The 16,629-nt window shown below is 37.2% G+C and overlaps 2 protein-coding genes across 2 annotated transcripts in view; both read right to left on the bottom strand.

Moving 5' to 3' along the window:
• Positions 1-16,629, bottom strand: part of LOC116289483 (histamine H2 receptor-like) — a 61,330-nt gene that overhangs the window by 44,144 nt on the left and 557 nt on the right. The window lies entirely within an intron of this gene.
• LOC116289484 (QRFP-like peptide receptor) lies at positions 5,831-8,227 on the bottom strand. Its single transcript, XM_031696427.2, has one exon. The coding sequence runs from the start codon at positions 7,936-7,938 to the stop codon at positions 6,931-6,933; it is 1,008 nt and encodes a 335-aa protein (XP_031552287.1). The 5' UTR covers positions 7,939-8,227; the 3' UTR covers positions 5,831-6,930.

Below are 16,629 nucleotides of genomic sequence, written 5' to 3'. Positions count from 1 at the left end.
CATGTTGTTCTCTTAACGGTCTTCCTCTTTCATATTACACACACAGCTTTGCGACTTATATTCCCGGTTGTATATTCTTGTGGTTCGTAAATATTCTATTTTTTCGATCTAAGGCAAATATTTACTTTTACATTAGATTTACGAGTCTTAAAAAAGCCCGTCTTATGTAGGTTTAGCGTTTGGCTATATCCTCTTCTCGTATGAATAATATGAATAATATATCAACTATAACAATGGAATACAGATCGAGTGAGAGAGTGAGTGTCCAGTTATTGTTATGTGAGCCAGTTCAGCACCTAGGCTGGTTGGTTTAAAAAAAAACGTCCTTTTTTCACAAGGGTAGCACTTAATAGCCAGTGGCTAACAAACCTGTGGCCCTCATTCCGTGATGGAATTGGAATTTAGGAGTTGATTTTTGGGGAGGGAGGAAAACCGGAGAACCCGGAAAACCCTCGAAGCACAGGAGAGAACCAACAAACAACTCTACTCATATGCAACACCGAACCCGGCGGGACTCGGGTCGCATTGATGAAAGGCGAGCGCGCACACCGCTACGCCATCCGTGCTTCCCTTGGTTTGACGCAAAAGTAGATAGGCAAGTCAAATATAAGTTTGACGATAAAATAAAATGTGATGACCTTAATACTGTAACAAAAGATTTTGTCTCGATTTCTCTTTGAATGTCAACCAAGATGACTGCCACGTTTTTTGCCCTTTATTTCTCATGCAAAGACGCAGGCACGAGTATCTCAAATGCATTCACTGTACAGTATAATAGCTAGTTTCGATATCTTTCAAAACGCGTTGCTTGATGATTCTCGGATAGCCATCATCGATAACAAATTCTGTTGTTTATGGTGGTATTTTCTGGGTAACCTGCTCTGTAAGGGAAGTTATTTCCTATTTCTGGTTCTCCCCATAGCTTTTCTTTTTCTTTTTGCTGTGTAAAACCATTAGAGTTTTTTAAAGTGTGATGTGGCCTGGTCTGAGGTTACGTAATGTGAATTGACGTGTTGTGGTGCGCGCGGTGTGATGCGATGCGATGTGATGTAGTGTGTTGTGGTGAGAAGCAATAAAGTGAAGTGCAATGTACGGGGCGTGGTGTTGTGTACTGAGGTGTGATGTAGTGTATTGTATTTTTGTGAGAAAAATAAAGTGTGGTGTTGTGATGTGATGGTTTGTGGTGTTGTGAAATGCGGTGAGGTGTGGTGTGTTTTCATGCTTTCAGAGTTATGGTATGCTTTGGTGTAGTGTCATGATGACTGTGTTGTCAGTTATGCTGTGGTTGTGTTGTAGTGTATATACATAGTGCGCAGCCGCTTGATGTGATGTGATATGATGTGGTATGGTGTGGTGTGGTGTGGTGTGGTGTGGTGTGGTGTGGTGTGGTGTGGTGTGGTGTGTTGTGGTGTGGTGTGGTGTGGTGTGGTGTGGTGTGGTGTGGTGTGGTGTGGTGTGGTGTGGTGTGGTGTGGTGTGGTTTGGTTTGGTTTGGTATGCAGTGGTGTAGTGCAGTGTGGGGTGGTGTTGAGTGGTGTGGCATCCTTTCTTATGCTTTGAGGTAAGTGTTAATGTTGAGACATGCTTCGGCTGTGGTGTGGTGTGGTGGAGTGTGCTACGGTTAGCGGAGTGGAGTAGAGTGGAGTGGAGTGGAGTGGAGTATTGTCAGTGATGTATAATTTTTCCCACTTTTAGTTATTTTCTTTAGTACTTTTGTTTGCATTTGATTTTCCTTTCAAGGTTTCGTGGTTTCAAATGTTTTTCACATTTTCACATTCTTATCTGATATTCAATGATCCTCTTCAAACATTGGTAAACATGAAAGTAAAATAAATCGCGGTGTCAACTCAAAGTTTTTAATTATCTTTGTTAGACTAATATTTCATCGACAATTAATAGACGTGCTCAGGCATCCACATGATATCCTACGCACTCAACAAACGGAGATTGATACTTTTAATTAAACGCTCAAAACTCAAAAGTTAATTTCAACTAAATCAACAAAATTCCCAGGAAACAATTAACCACAAAAGTCTATTGGAATCAGAAGGGGGGAAATGTCATTCCATTCCTCAGTTCTTGATAATTTGATTAAACTTTTAAACTTCACGAGCTATAATGTCTACAATAGCGAGACCTCTTTAACTTCATTGCCCATTTCAGACCACGTGATATTTCCCTGAGAATTGTTCTTTCGTGACGAATATTTTAAAATATTTACATATGAAAGAATCAACTCTCGGAAATGCATGGCATCAAATGGCTTTGAATGGGACAACAAAAAAAACGAATGTGAAGAGGTCTGTTCACATGGTTTCTAAGATTCAAAAGAAATGAACAATTTATTGGAATTAAATGGAACATTTAATGGTTTCGTTTCATTAGCCATTAAGAGGATGAGGAAAAACCTGGGTCGAGTTGGCATGGCAGTGCATTGTGGGACTGTTTTCGGGGACATTTCCAAGATGGCGTCTTTCTTGTCCCCTAAAGCAGCCCCAAACAATGCACTGCGATGTCAACTCGACCATGTTTTTTCCTCGACCTCGGAATGGCTAAGATGTTTGATTAAACTTTCGGGGTAAAAAACTTAATAAAAAGTTAATTTCCAAACTCTAGGAGACAAGATGGGAAAAACCTTGCTTATTGTCTTCATTTCGGCAAGAGTGTTCTATTTTAAGTTCCGGTGTTCATCGATCATTCATCACAATTCATCTGCTTCCCTTCGTTTTCTTTGTAAGTTTTTTTTACAATTTTTTGTACTGCGGGGTATGCAAATAGTAAAGATTATTACACTGTTAACAGCACATTTCCGTTATTTAGGCAGCTCGGAACAAACGATGACGGACAGTCGTAAAGCCTTCCATTCATTTGGGAGGTTAGTTGCTTTGATAATTGAAGATTTGGGCGTAAGAGGGCGACGAAGATGGTGTTAAGAAATTTTTTTAGCCTTATATATTTGAGTTTTTCGCATTTGAAAAAAAAGAAGAAGAAGAAGAAAGAAAGAAAAAAAGTGCCCACTGCTTTGCGTTTCGAATCATTCTTAAGAACGTGTTAGCCATGTTGATAACTAATTAAAGCGAGAATCAAAAATCCTTGGCGGAAATAAAAACCAGACGAATGACCTTTAATAGGTGTTTACAATCAATAGAAAGAAATAGCTTGGCAACGAACAGATGTCGGCCATGTCGCTTATCATAAGAAACAACCTCACTGACGACAAATCATTGGTTACATTCAACAAACATGGCGTGTTGCAATTGCTGTCATTGCTGTTCTGTTTGCTGTATGAAGAGAATGGAGGAGAAGGAAAGAAAGAAAGAAAGAAAGAAAAAAAGCCATACACATGAGCTGCCGCTTGTGTATCTTACTAACAGTGCGCGTGCTTTACTAACAGTAACAACTAGAGATCGTTATATATCATCAATAGATATGTATAGTATATACATACACTGAAAACATCCAAGATGCGATCGAATACAAAACCCATTCCATTCAATGTTTAGGCTTTTAAGGTATATTGTACATTTGAAAGGATATTACTACAAGGATTAGAAAGCTTTCATCCTGAATGAAGAACAAAGATTGGATAAAAAAGAACAATGTTGCCTCGGGGAGGATCACGATGAAAGAATACAGAGAAACAAAAAAATATTGCTTCATCTACGACATTGCAACGTAGTTTAGCGGAAAAAAATTAAAACGAAAAGAAAAACTTATTTCACGGCTCTAATTGTTTTAGGAGGCGTGCAGTTTGACACAACGAACCCTAATGTTTCCGTTTCTATTCTAGAAAATCTCCCGAGGAGCCGACCAGAATTACCTAAAACTGAAAAAAGACAAACTGCGGGGGCTTGAACTTCAAATCAGACCGATATGGAAATTTCTATGAGCTAGTTCTTCTATAGCTAGTTCTTATTCCTTGTTTGAAAGTGCTTTCCTATTATGTGGCTGATTTTCGATAACGTATGGATATCTATAATCAGTGGAATCATTCGTCAGTGTATAAGGTGTACAGATATAAAAATATATGATCAAACTACGGTATGGACGGATGTCTTTTCCTATTATTTTAATATGTATCGTATATAAACAGAACTAGAGGCTCTACGCTTAATGTCATAGTACATCAGATGAAAATGAGGGAATTAAAAAATAAAAGAATTTAAAATTATCAAAAAAATGGGGAAAAAAAAAATGAATTCAAGGGCCGCAATTCAAAATTTGTAATGTTGTTTGTTATGTGTCTGAAAATATATTAATAAAAAATATACAATGAAATGATCCATCTGCGGGATTGACTAAAATGAGATGCTGTTATATACAATCAGCGTCGATGTTTGTTTTCAATAACCTTGATCCTCGTGAACCATATGCAGCAAATTGTCTTAGTACTGAATTTTTACCCACCACTTTTACTTAAAAAATTCAAGCCCGTCAAACCATCGTCCAAACTGAGTTCTTTTGAAGTTTCCGTTTTCCGACTCTTATACTTCTTTTCTTTAATCCTTTGATATGACTTAGTGTTGCTTAGTTCTAATAACCAAAGAACATTTGCGGCCCGGAATCTACTAAATAAAAGATATACAGAGAACGTGGAGCCGATGTCAAAGCCCTATGCTTAATTTCCAAGCCTTTTCTAAACCGCAGAATCTTATCCCATCCGATTGCACTATTTCATTATATGTAGTGTTCAAGGTACTTTACTTTAGATATTCAAACCCTCGACTTTCTGGTCATTAGAGGAAGAAACTAGGACTATATATGCATTACTAATGATCTGACTAATTACAGGATTTGAAACTATCCAGTTTCGAAAAGTCAACCTCATAAATTAATTTTTCTAATTTGTAAAAAATAGTTGGCTAGTATCTAGATGGGCTGTCAGCGTTTATATTTAAGAATCGAGGGAACGATGGGTTAATAATCAGTATCTTGAAGTTTTTTCTCAGCTCTTATGTGAAGTGCAAAATTAATTAAAAACAGAATTTCTGAATTCAATGTAAACGAGAACTCAGTAGCACTACGTTATATCAAAATCAGTGATTTTGTCGAATAGTTTTTACTTCACATTCAAACTTTTTTTAAGACGGATGTAGAAAGATTAAACATATTTTAGAACTTAATTATGACTTTACTAAATTTCACTTGCACTCAAGCTGTAGCTGGGTGTAAAACAAACTGATACCCCAAGAAAGACTTTTTCCGAGACATTTTTTTAGTCATTTTGTTTTCTGCTTTATGTCTTACTACTAAGTACTTTATTTTTGTGTGTGTACTGTCGTTGGGTTATGCGGTAAAGATCCCGCCTACACATGATAATATACCTATATTAGTGTCCGGCGCTCAACAAAATTTCTTACATCGAAAATTGACATAGGAAACAATGTATTAAGACGTGTTAAAACCAACTGAAAATATACAAGTCCCGGGGGGGGACTCCCCTACATTCGCTATACGGGTACGTGTAGCAAAACAGGGTATGGTTTTCAGCGCATTCTACTCTGGAACAGGGCATATAAAATCGCGCTCGCTCTGGAACAGTGTATATGAAATCACGCTCTCTCCTCTCTGGAACAGGGTTTTCAGCGATCTTGCTCTGGAACAGGGTGTGAATTTCAGCGATTTTTACTCTGGAACAGGGTCAGGGTTAGGAGGGCTTGGCGGCACATTCCTACCCTAAACGGGCAAGAGTACCCCCCGGAATACAAGTAGAGTTCCCCCCGGGATACAAGTACTTCTTTCTCGGAAGGGCGGAGTGAAAGAAAGAAGAAGCCTTTGAAATCATTATAGCAATTCTAGATGCGGTTGAAACGAAAAATCAAACACGTTCGTTCCCCTAAAAACATCACTTTTATTACAGGCGCTAGACCATAAAATCTATATTTATCGGTGTAATTTATTAACTACAAGATGCCCACTCATAAGACACGATATCACACCTTCGCATTCCTTTTACTTCTAATTAATAACCTAAAAGTTAAATAGGAACACCGAAAACTCATTACCTTTGTTAAATTATAGTCTGAGACAAAACAACTTTTTAATAAAAGTCGAGGAAGTAAATTACTACCCAGTATTCCGATAAACCAGATTGAATTAACAGTGCAGACAGCATACTTGAAAATAGCAGGGATAGCTGTCAATGATTTTTGGAATATTGAGTTATGAGTTTAGTCTTAGACTGAGAATCGGAACCTAGAAATGAGCCTTGGAGCAAGAGTCGTTAATCATATTTTGGATGTATACTTGAAAAGATATCAAGTTTGAAATATAATTCTATAATCTAGTCTTTGTACTTGTCGGGGTTCTGCAGGGATTTTTTCAAGACATCTTGAAATTGTTTGTGCTCTCCTGCCGCCAAGCCTCGAGGAACAAGAACTAGTTCCATCAGTTCCTTGATGATTAGTCTCTTCTCTCTCTTTTTAAAATGCTTTTTTTCTTCCTTTTTAATTCTTGATGCATGCTCAGTTTTAACTTTTCTTTAATCCAGAAGAAGTCTCATTTAAACGGTCTCAAAAAACCCAAAAGAATAATAATGTTTCTTTTTGTGCCTCTTTCTTTATTAGTTTTTCAGATTTTGTTGTTGTAACCGTTGTTATTGCCATTGTTGTTTTTAGGAACTTATTTACACAAAATTATATCTCGATGCCGAGTTTGACGCGATAAAAACTCTAGCTCCACCTACACCATAAAGCCCTATTACGCTTGGCATTCTCTCGTAAAACGCATTTAACAGAGTCCGTCCCACTTTAGACAGCTTCAATAAAACAGGGCAAGGAAAACGTCTCGTCGATCTAAAATCTAAATCAGTTTCTTGTGATCTCATTCAAAGAAATTTCTTTAGTTTTACACTTTAACAGAGTCCATCCCACCGTATGCTTTTAGATAGTTTCAATAAAACCGAGCATGGAAAACGTCTCGTTGATTTAAATCAGTTTCTTGTGATCTCATTCAACGGAATTTCCTCAGTTTTAAACTCCTGGCTTTGTTTACACGCAAAAGCAACACGCAACTTCTTGACAACCACTTTTCGAAGAGTTCTTTGACCAATCGTATAGATAATGGGATTCAACAATGAGCTTAGAACTCGTACGCTAAGAATAACATACTCGCCTTCCAAACTGAGCACCCATGCGCCTTGATCTTGCCAAAGATCGTACGTAAAGTAGGGCAACCATAGGATGACGTTGATTACCAGCATCAAAACACACATGATGACCGCCCTGCGTTGGTTGGATCGCATACGGTTTTCATGGACGAGGCATTCACGGGTCAGATTGTGCTTGATAATTTTATTTACTTGTTTACCAAGGACAACCAGCATGTTGACGTCCAAGATGATGTTGGTCATGAGCAGGAGGCAGAAAATCCCAAGGCAGAATAAGTTATATTGAGTTTCTTTATTGTGCAGTTTGTCGTCTTCGTCTTCAGTGACATTGATCTCCAAGGCCCAAGCGAGGCGCACTAACGCGATTCCTGAATTGATCAGCCAGACGACGAAAAGTGTTGCTAAAACGTATCTCTTGCGGACTAAGACGTGATATCGAAGCGCATGGATTATGAATATGTGCCAATCCACTGTGATAATAGAGATGTGGACGATTGTAGAGATGGAAATAAATTTTGTGAAGATGGCAGTTGCGATGCACAATCCTCTGTCCAGCACCACAGAACAGGTTATTTGAAGCGGTACGGCAACTAAACCGGTCAGGAGGTCGGAAATCCCTAAACTGACCAAAATAAGATTGCTAGTTGTTCGTAGATTTCGTCTTCTAAGGATTGTTGTGATGATAAACAAGTTTGTCAAAAACGACAAAAGACCAATAGAAAGAAGCGGAACATCCGTAGCTGCCTGAAATCCTCCGAGTCGTGAATCATCGTCTTTTATTCCTTCCGCTTCTTCGGTGAGATTAGAAAAGTTATGTTTTTGATTTTCCATCGCTTTGAATCGCTTTACTTATCGACCTGCATATGATAATAACGGAGCTTGTTGTGACGGGATGTACTGACTCTTTGCTTTTATAGCGTTGAACTGACTGACAGAATATTAAGTTGTAACAAAACCAATAAATACTCGTTCATGGTAATGTAAGAGAACACCTGAACTTTAACAATGAATCCCACGCTGAGCTCGCGAGCATTAGAAGAGGAAAATATTCACAATCCAGATCTAGATGCGAAATTGGCTAAGGTCCACCACACGCTTTCCACCTGTGTGTCAAAAGGTCTAGTTCTATGTAAATACAACGATATGGTTGTACGACACACGTTTTGTAGGCTACAAAAAGACCTACGGCGCATGCTCATAACAGCTGGAGTTTTCACATTCGTAAGGTAGCGTGTGCGATAAGTGATGGCCAAGAGTGACGTATGTAGAAAGCCTTTTAACTGTGATCAAGGTAGACTATTCCGGTTGTACGCAAACTAGATAGTGTATTATCCTTGCAAACCCATCATTATTTTCACGAGTGCACTTTAGATATAGTTTGAATTTATTTAGTCCAACTGCCGCTTTCCCTTTCCGTCGTTTGAAAGCTAAATATGGTTTTCACGTAACGTGGCTTCAAAATCAATCTGATAGCAATCTATCGATTTCTTGCATTAAAAGTTTAAAGGGTTGAGCTATAACGTAAAACCATATCTAAGAAAAGAAATTCTGAATAGCCGTTTTTAAAAGTATTCTTATTGAACCATAGTTTTAGACTAAAGAAACGCTTAAAACATTGTTTCCGGGTTTCTTAACATTCATTTACGAGGTTTTTCTTTTGATTTTGTCACTTATTTCTAGGCAATTTATCTTCGTGTCAATCGTATTTTCATGTCTTGTCTTTCAAAATGTCCATCAGGCATTGGAGACATCGCATGACAAGTTCAATAAATGAGTTCGGACACATTAAATAAAAGTTACAGATGCAGAAGTCATTTTGGATCTCAGTTACAAGGAAATGTGTCTTATAATGCTACAATAATAGCTTATCTTACTTGAAATCCGAGAAAAGTGGTCTAGGAAGAACTTTGATGGAAATCCTTATGGACATCTCAGTGGCCCTTGGACAGTACTCTAATGAATGAGACTCAAACAAACACATCTAGCACACTCACTTGATGGCTCGGATACAATTCGCTTGTACATTTTAAAGACGAAATAAAAATATCAAGACAAGAGCGACCTCAAGTAGGGAGAGTAAAGTGAACCTCGCCTATAGTTTTCTATTTGTGTCCTTGCCATACGCCCATTAGATGACTCTGTGTTGTTTCTAGAAAAGTGGAGAATTCAAAGCGTGCTGCTGACTCGAAAACAAAAGCCATAATTTTCCTTATTCAGTCAACAAGAGTTTTAAAAGTCATATCAATTATAGCAATAATAATAGCAGTGACGTAGCGAGGTGGTGACCGCCTCCCCAAAAATGTTTTACTGGAACTTGTGGATATGGCGGGAAACTCTTAAAGATGAAACGCGTACGCGTTTGTATTGGCGGGAAAATGGTATATTGTCTTTTCTTATGACCTCGCTACGTCCCTGAATAATAGCGATGATAATAATAGTAATAATGGTAATAATAACGACAGCAGTGGTCGTGGCAGTAGAGATGAATAAACAATAATAATAATGATAATAATAATAGCTATGAATAACAATAATGATGATGTTTATGAGACTAAAGGATTATGTAACTATTAGACCTAAGAACTGAACAGGATAGGAACACTTCGGAAATCTGCCAAATCTTAAAAACAGCCAGAACATTAAGGAAAGTCTTAAAACTTTAAGAACTTTAAGGACTTTTTAAAAAAATTTAAAAAAATAAGAAGGAAAGAAGTAGCGCACTTAGCGTTAGGTTAGATTATAAAATGTCAGTTAATGTGTCAGTTTGAAAATTACGTCTTGCGAAAAGACCCGACTAGTACTTTTACCATGGAATTAAAAATTGTATCATATCTGATTATCCTGAGGTTAAAATAATAACAATAACAACAATGGTGGTGGTAAAAGAAGTTATAATTGGAAGAAGGAGGAGGAGTAGGAAGAGATAAGAGGAGGAGGAGAAAAAAGAAAAAACAAAAGAAAGTATACCCTATCACCATCTATGCCTGTGTGACACGTATGGCCAAACACCAAGGACTTATATTTCTCCCTATCAACAATATGGGACTGTAGTTTTAAGACAAAGCCATAAAGATACGAGATCAGTTCAAAAGAAACAAGAAAGAAGCTAAAGACGTCAATTTTTCTTTGACCTCCTTTTGGAACCGCATATCAAAAATGGCGTGAATATTTGAGGTTTTGCCGTAAGAACCGATAAACTTGAGAACACCAAGTCATAACAACCAATATAACTCGCTTGTCGTAATTTTGCTTTTGAAACGCAAAGAGTTATATAGAATATTCTTCTAAACAGTTGAAACATGATAACAACTAATATATACCTTATTTGAGAAATCTTAGATTTCCGTTTCAAGAGCCTAAAAGTGTCAATATTTGTAGTGGCCTTTTCGGAATTGATTTGACCACCAAAAATATTATGTCTAATGGCGTTAAGAAGCTCTGAGAGAGAAATTTTGTGGTCCAAACTTATCGACATGATGTGAGTGTATAGAGAGGAGCGCTCAGTTTGGTGTGGTGTTGTCTCATATTCAATGAGTGTTTTATTCTTTTGATTCATATTGTCATTGTGTGTTTCTGGTTTCATCTGATTTGATATCAAACGGATTAACTCTCGATCGACGCGTTTTATAATAAAGTGCTGCATTGTTGAGTATATTGGTTGTTTTTCATTGCTTTGATTGATATCATCTGTGCCACGTGACGGGGGTATCATTTTAAGTCGAGTATCAGGTTAAAAAAAGGTAAAAAAAGGTAAACGACTTATAACATCGGTAGTTCCTCCTGTTGAAATTTAACTTAAGTCAACTGTGTGCACTTTACTCCCTCTCTCCATCAGTACTCTGCTTTAAGAGTATTCAAAGCTGAAGCTACACTGCCGTGATTAGAGAGTCGAAGTGGAAACAGACGTCGAGATTCTGAGAATGAAACCGTGGACCTCGGACAGCTCCGAAGACCAACTATTACTGTGTTTATTTCTTTGGAATATCATATAGGTCGCGTCGTTTAGTTTTATGCATTCATTACGCTTTAATGGTAGTATGTATTCGTCTCATTGTCCATGTCTTATATTAAAGTGCTCCATTGTTTGGCTTCTAGGGTATATATTGGCCCAGTTTGATCATAAGCTTTGATGACCGTATTATCTATTGCTGTCCATCAATGGAGGGGTGCCTCATATCAAAGTGCTCAATCGTTCGATGAATATTGGTCATTTAGTGATATGCTTTGACTGATAATATATGTTCCAATTCATATAGCGAAGGGGTGTGAATTTTACTCGCATATTTATGGTGGCATATTCTTGATCTTTTATTGTTTAGTATTTGTCATTTTTAGTGTCTTATTCTTTCATCTAGGTTTATTTTACGATATATCCCTACCAACGTTAGGAAGAATAGAGTACTTCAATTTTTGTTGAATATTGTTCGCTCAACGGTATATCATCATCAGTTAAATATTGAATGTTCATTCATCTGTTATCTCTCATTTTGACGCTCAACTTTTAGAACACTTTTTATTTTCATGGCAATTTTTTGCGGCAATTTAAGCTGCGCGTCGCTTGAAAATGAATGCTTTCTTTGTAATTCATGAAAACTAAAAGAGATTAAAAAGAGAGTAATTTGAAAAAAGAGACTTCTCAATGACGTCGGCATAGACCCTTTGTGTAAATACACCAATCATATTTAAATAAGTACTAAGCCTCCCTTGAGTGCGTGAAAACAAATGTGTCTAATGGGCCATTGTTTCTTTGTGACATTGCGAGGCTTACGATGTAATAATTATTACATTTATAAAAATCGCGTGCGATGTTTTTTATTTAACATTGTTGATCTTGAGCAATTAGCGTGCAGCTAGTCCATAAGTGTATAGTACAGCTTAATTAACCAGTCACTGTGTTTGTATTGTTCTATCTATATTATTTGAGTCTTTTGCCGGTTAATAGATAATCTACGCAGTTTACATAGCTCATGCCTTACTGACAAAGACAAAGCATCGGTATTGACCTATAAATACAAAGACTGCGACTGTACTGAAAAAATTAATGACGATCTCAAGGTCAATGTTGGCACCTTCTCGGACTTACAATACTTCTACAATATCTTAAGTTCCCGTGCATACATATTTTCATGTCCCTGAGGAAAAATCCATTCATCTAAAGACAAAAAGCATTGCTTTATAAACCTTTTGATATGACCAAATAACACAACGTTAATGTACTATAACATGAGCTTTAGTTCCGTTAAGTTTTAACTCCTTATTAACGTAGACGAAAGGCTAGCCTGCGTGGCGGCTCTGGGGGAGGGGGATTGGGGAGGGGAAAAAGGACAGCCTGCCGGCAACCCTTAGGTTTTTTGGTTACTCAAGCCCAATTCGTGGACGTAATTCTATTGAACGAAAGCGTCAGCGTTGACACATCGACAATTTTCTAGCCTACGTGGCAGCTCTGGGACGCAGGCTAACAATTTTCAAGATGGCCGCCTCGTTAGAATGTGAGAATGAATGAATGATGAACTCCAAATTGATGATAATCCGTATTCAAAATCCCTCCCTTTTTTCCATCCTTCTAAAATAAAAAACAACGCCCCTTCGATAGATATTTGCAATCGAACTCGGAAAATGATACATACAGCACAAGGTAGAGATATCAAATATCTTTGATTGAATTCGACCAACATTGCGGCTATGCAGCGGAAAGACTAGCAACAAACCAGCATCCTAATGCCAAAAAAAAAAAAAAAAAAAAAAAACTGTCCGCTGCTTCGAATCATTCTTAAGAACGTGTTAGCCATGTTGATTGTTGATAACAAATTAAAGCGAGAATCAAAAATCCTTGGCGGAAATAAAAACCAGACGAATGACCTTTAATACGTGTTTACAATCAATAGAAAGAAATGGCTTGGCAACGAACAGATGTCGGCCATGTCGCTTATCATAAGAAACAACATAACTGACGACAAATCATTGGTTACATTCAACAAACATGGCGTCTATAAAATCCTGAAACAAATCAGCACCTTAGAAAAATCAAACACAAACTTTTATATGTGTTTACGATATTAGGGCAATGAAACGACCCCCTAAAAAAGTAATGTCGGCGATGGTAGTCGATATAACAAACAGCTCAAGACTCATCTTTGGTTGAATTTTACCATAAATCTAACTATATATAACGAAAGAAATGTTACAACAAAAAAGGATACCTGAGGGTAAAAAGGGTTACTTTTATGAGCATTCAAAAAGAGTATCTTTGCGAATGTCTGTGGTAACAGTTCTAAGCCCGCGAGGCACAGAGTCAGTTGATGATTATTTAAGGCTGAACCGAAGTAAATGGATTTCTAATATTCTTGGGTTAAGAGTTATTTTAATTCAATATTTCCTGCTTATTTTCCCAAGGCTATAATCACTATGTTCAACAAAATATCAAACCATATTGGATAGTATCTTTTCTTTATTTTATCATACTGTTAATTGTTTTGAAAGGCGCAGCATGGTAGTAAACATTAAGTATCTACCCAAGGTAGACACTTCATTTATTTTGAAACTATTTCCTAATTTATATTAACAAAATGAAAGACTCTGCATGACAGCAAGGATAAGTCCTACCGACACTGCGCATGCGCAGTTTCAGTTTGTAATCAAAACAGTGTTGGATGGTTAACACTTGGAATATAACATCGCAAAGAGTTATTGATAATATTACGTAAAAGCTAGTGCACTAGTGGTATTATAGCGGAGGATTTCCGCGATTTTTAGTATTTCAAGAACTCTTAGGCTGCGCGGCTGGAAAGATCGACTCCCGCAAAGATGAAAGCAATTACTTTGATGGCCGTAAGACCGTACAACTTAATAAACAAACTTTGATAAATAAACGTCAGTAGAACCGAAAACGAGTTCATCAAATTGTGTAAGGCAAATATTGACCAGCCAGAGATTGTAATTTTACAGATTGTCTCACGCATCGTATTGTTTGTTGAGAAGCAAAAATGAGATCGATGATAAATATAAATTGTGAAGAGAGCGCTTTAGGCATTTAGCGCGTTTTTAATCAAAAACTTGAAGCGCTAAAAAATATTACGCGGATTTCAAATTAAACATTTTCTTAAAACAGGAAGCCCCATAAAGAGATGGAAATAAGTCTTTTAATTAATATTAACAAAATGAAGAAAAAAACACGTGTATAACAAGGTTATTTTTGTAGAAAAGATTTATCAAGAGTTCATATGAGCAGCAAGAGCTGTTTTAGACAAAGGGGGGGTGCGATGGGGTAGGAATTCCTAATTCTAAAAGTTGTGAGAAACTGCGATGTGCCCAGAGATATATTTAACAGAAATCCCTTCTACTTCATACGAAGGGTGTCACTCAATTTGAATGAAATATCCCCTCCCCTCCCATTCAAGCTCGTTCATGGTACACTAAATGAACTGCGTAAGCCCAAGGAAAGAGCGGTGCGCAGGCACCCAAGTAACAACCTACACACACCTCTCTAGTGACAAAACTCTCAGTACGTGCCTCGAATGCTATTTATTCAGCAAAAAATATTAATAAATTTATGTTCCCATTTTATCCTATCTGATCGAGACTAACGTAGATAACAAAATAAAGTCACTGACATTGCAAGATAACGAAAGAAAGCACATTACAGTTTTTTCTTTCGTTATTAGAAAATACATCAGATCCGACATAGCTGGCTATAGACGTCATCTGTTTAATTAAAATATCTTATTTTTTCAAGGTTTTTTTTGGTGGGTTTTCCTGGCTTCCTTCCTCAGCAAAAATTAACTTCTAAATTCCAATTCCAATTATGGAATGAGGGCCACAGGTTTGTTAGCCACTGGCTATTAAGTGTTACCCTCGTAAAACAAGCATGATTTATTTTCTTTTTCGTTCATCATTTTAAATCACTGAAAAATCTAACTTGTAGCTTTATAAGCATGTAAAATGTATTATTTTTAATATCGTCTTTTAACTATTATATTTATCAATATTATCAATAAATAATAATAATAATAATTTACTAAGTTTAGTGTTGCGAAAAGTAATAAGAGGCGAGATTTTTATCTGCATTAAGGCTTTTACTACTTCATAATCAAAAAATATTCTCTTAGCTTTCATCGCATGGTAACTTTTTCCATTAAACTAAGCAACGTCCATTTCCACTAAACATAGCCCCAAACAAAACATTTTCTTGTTCCATTTTTGTTCCATCGGTAAGTAAGCTGCACCCTGACTTTGGTCAGCCCAGAGGTTGTTTCGGGGTTCGATCTGTGAGTTAGCCGCGCCCCGAGTTAGATCTGCCCAGAAGTTGTTTCAGGGTTCGATCTGTGAGTTAGCTGTGCCCTGACTTTGGTCAGCCCAGAGGTTGTTGCAGGGTTCGATCTGTGAGTTAGCTGCGCCCCGACTCTAGATCAGCCCAGAGGTTGTTTCGGGGTTTGATAAAAGTGATGTTAGGTTCATCTTGAAAAGTTTAGCTGAAACGAGGATGTGAGACAAGTTTCGTGACAGATTGTTCAGGTTATCATAAACGTTTCAGGTATAGATCACGTCGCTTCACACCCCTCGTAACGGCTTCTCCCTCAACAAAAGTTTTGGATAAAAGTCTTGTCGCACGTAATTTCACATCGAATGCGAACCCTTCTATAATATTTCTCACCTTCTGAAAACGGATTTTTAATAGCTAAGTTTTCAATTTGCTTTTTGTATGCGGAGAACACTTTTGCTTATTTGCTAATGCGTGTAGAGGTTTGGTTCTTGCAGTATTGACCCAGAACAAATGCGCCTGTCCAATAGAGTATTTAAACAGGCTTTTGTGGTTCGTGTCTTGTTGTCATTGTATTTTTTAACCCAGTGCTACAACTCAGTCATAATTGCCACTTAAATCCTAAAACCAGCTAAAACTCATGATCCAGAGTCTATTGTTTCTATATATAACGCAGTCTTTTGCATATCCTGTTGAAAACATTTCTGTCCTTACTAGCTTAATGCACTATAAAAAATACTGAATATATGCATTTTGGTAACAACTTTCATAACTGGAATACCCCAAAAACGGTTGTTTTGAATGATGATGATGGTGGTGATGATGATGATGATGGTGATGATGATGGTGGTGATGATGATGATGATGATGGTGATGATGATGATGATGGTGGTGGTGGTGGTGATGATGGTGGTGGTGATGATGATGATGATGATGATGATTATTACTCTGTGCTCCCAATAAATACCACATTCCTCCGGTTCAAAGTAGATTGTTAATAAAGCTAAGGTTAAGTTACGTCAGTAAAGTTAATAAAAGGAAATAGACGACAGCACTATACATCACTTCTATAAGTAACATATACAGTATGTGCATAGACCACATCATGTAACCGATGCACCTTCACTGATGAGGGATCTTACTAAATGAATACTAGATGAAAGGCGGGGTTGGTCGTAAGGAAAAAAATAAATGTAGGTGACAGTTGACTTACGCTGTACTATACCAACAGCGATATGGACATGGCACATATTATTCTTCTAAGA

Source organism: Actinia tenebrosa, unplaced genomic scaffold (genome assembly GCF_029948245.1).
Source record: "Actinia tenebrosa isolate PJP-AT-01 unplaced genomic scaffold, QUT_ActTen_1.0 PGA_scaffold3__52_contigs__length_22856419, whole genome shotgun sequence".
Taxonomy (NCBI): Eukaryota; Metazoa; Cnidaria; class Anthozoa; order Actiniaria; family Actiniidae; genus Actinia; species Actinia tenebrosa.
Note: the sequence above shows the minus strand (reverse complement) of the source record. Positions and strands in the feature narration are given on the sequence as shown.

Coding starts and splice junctions, on each gene's coding strand:
- LOC116289484 (XM_031696427.2), bottom strand. CDS start 7,938: ATGGAAAATCAAAAACATAACTTTTCTAATCTCACCGAAGAAGCGGAA.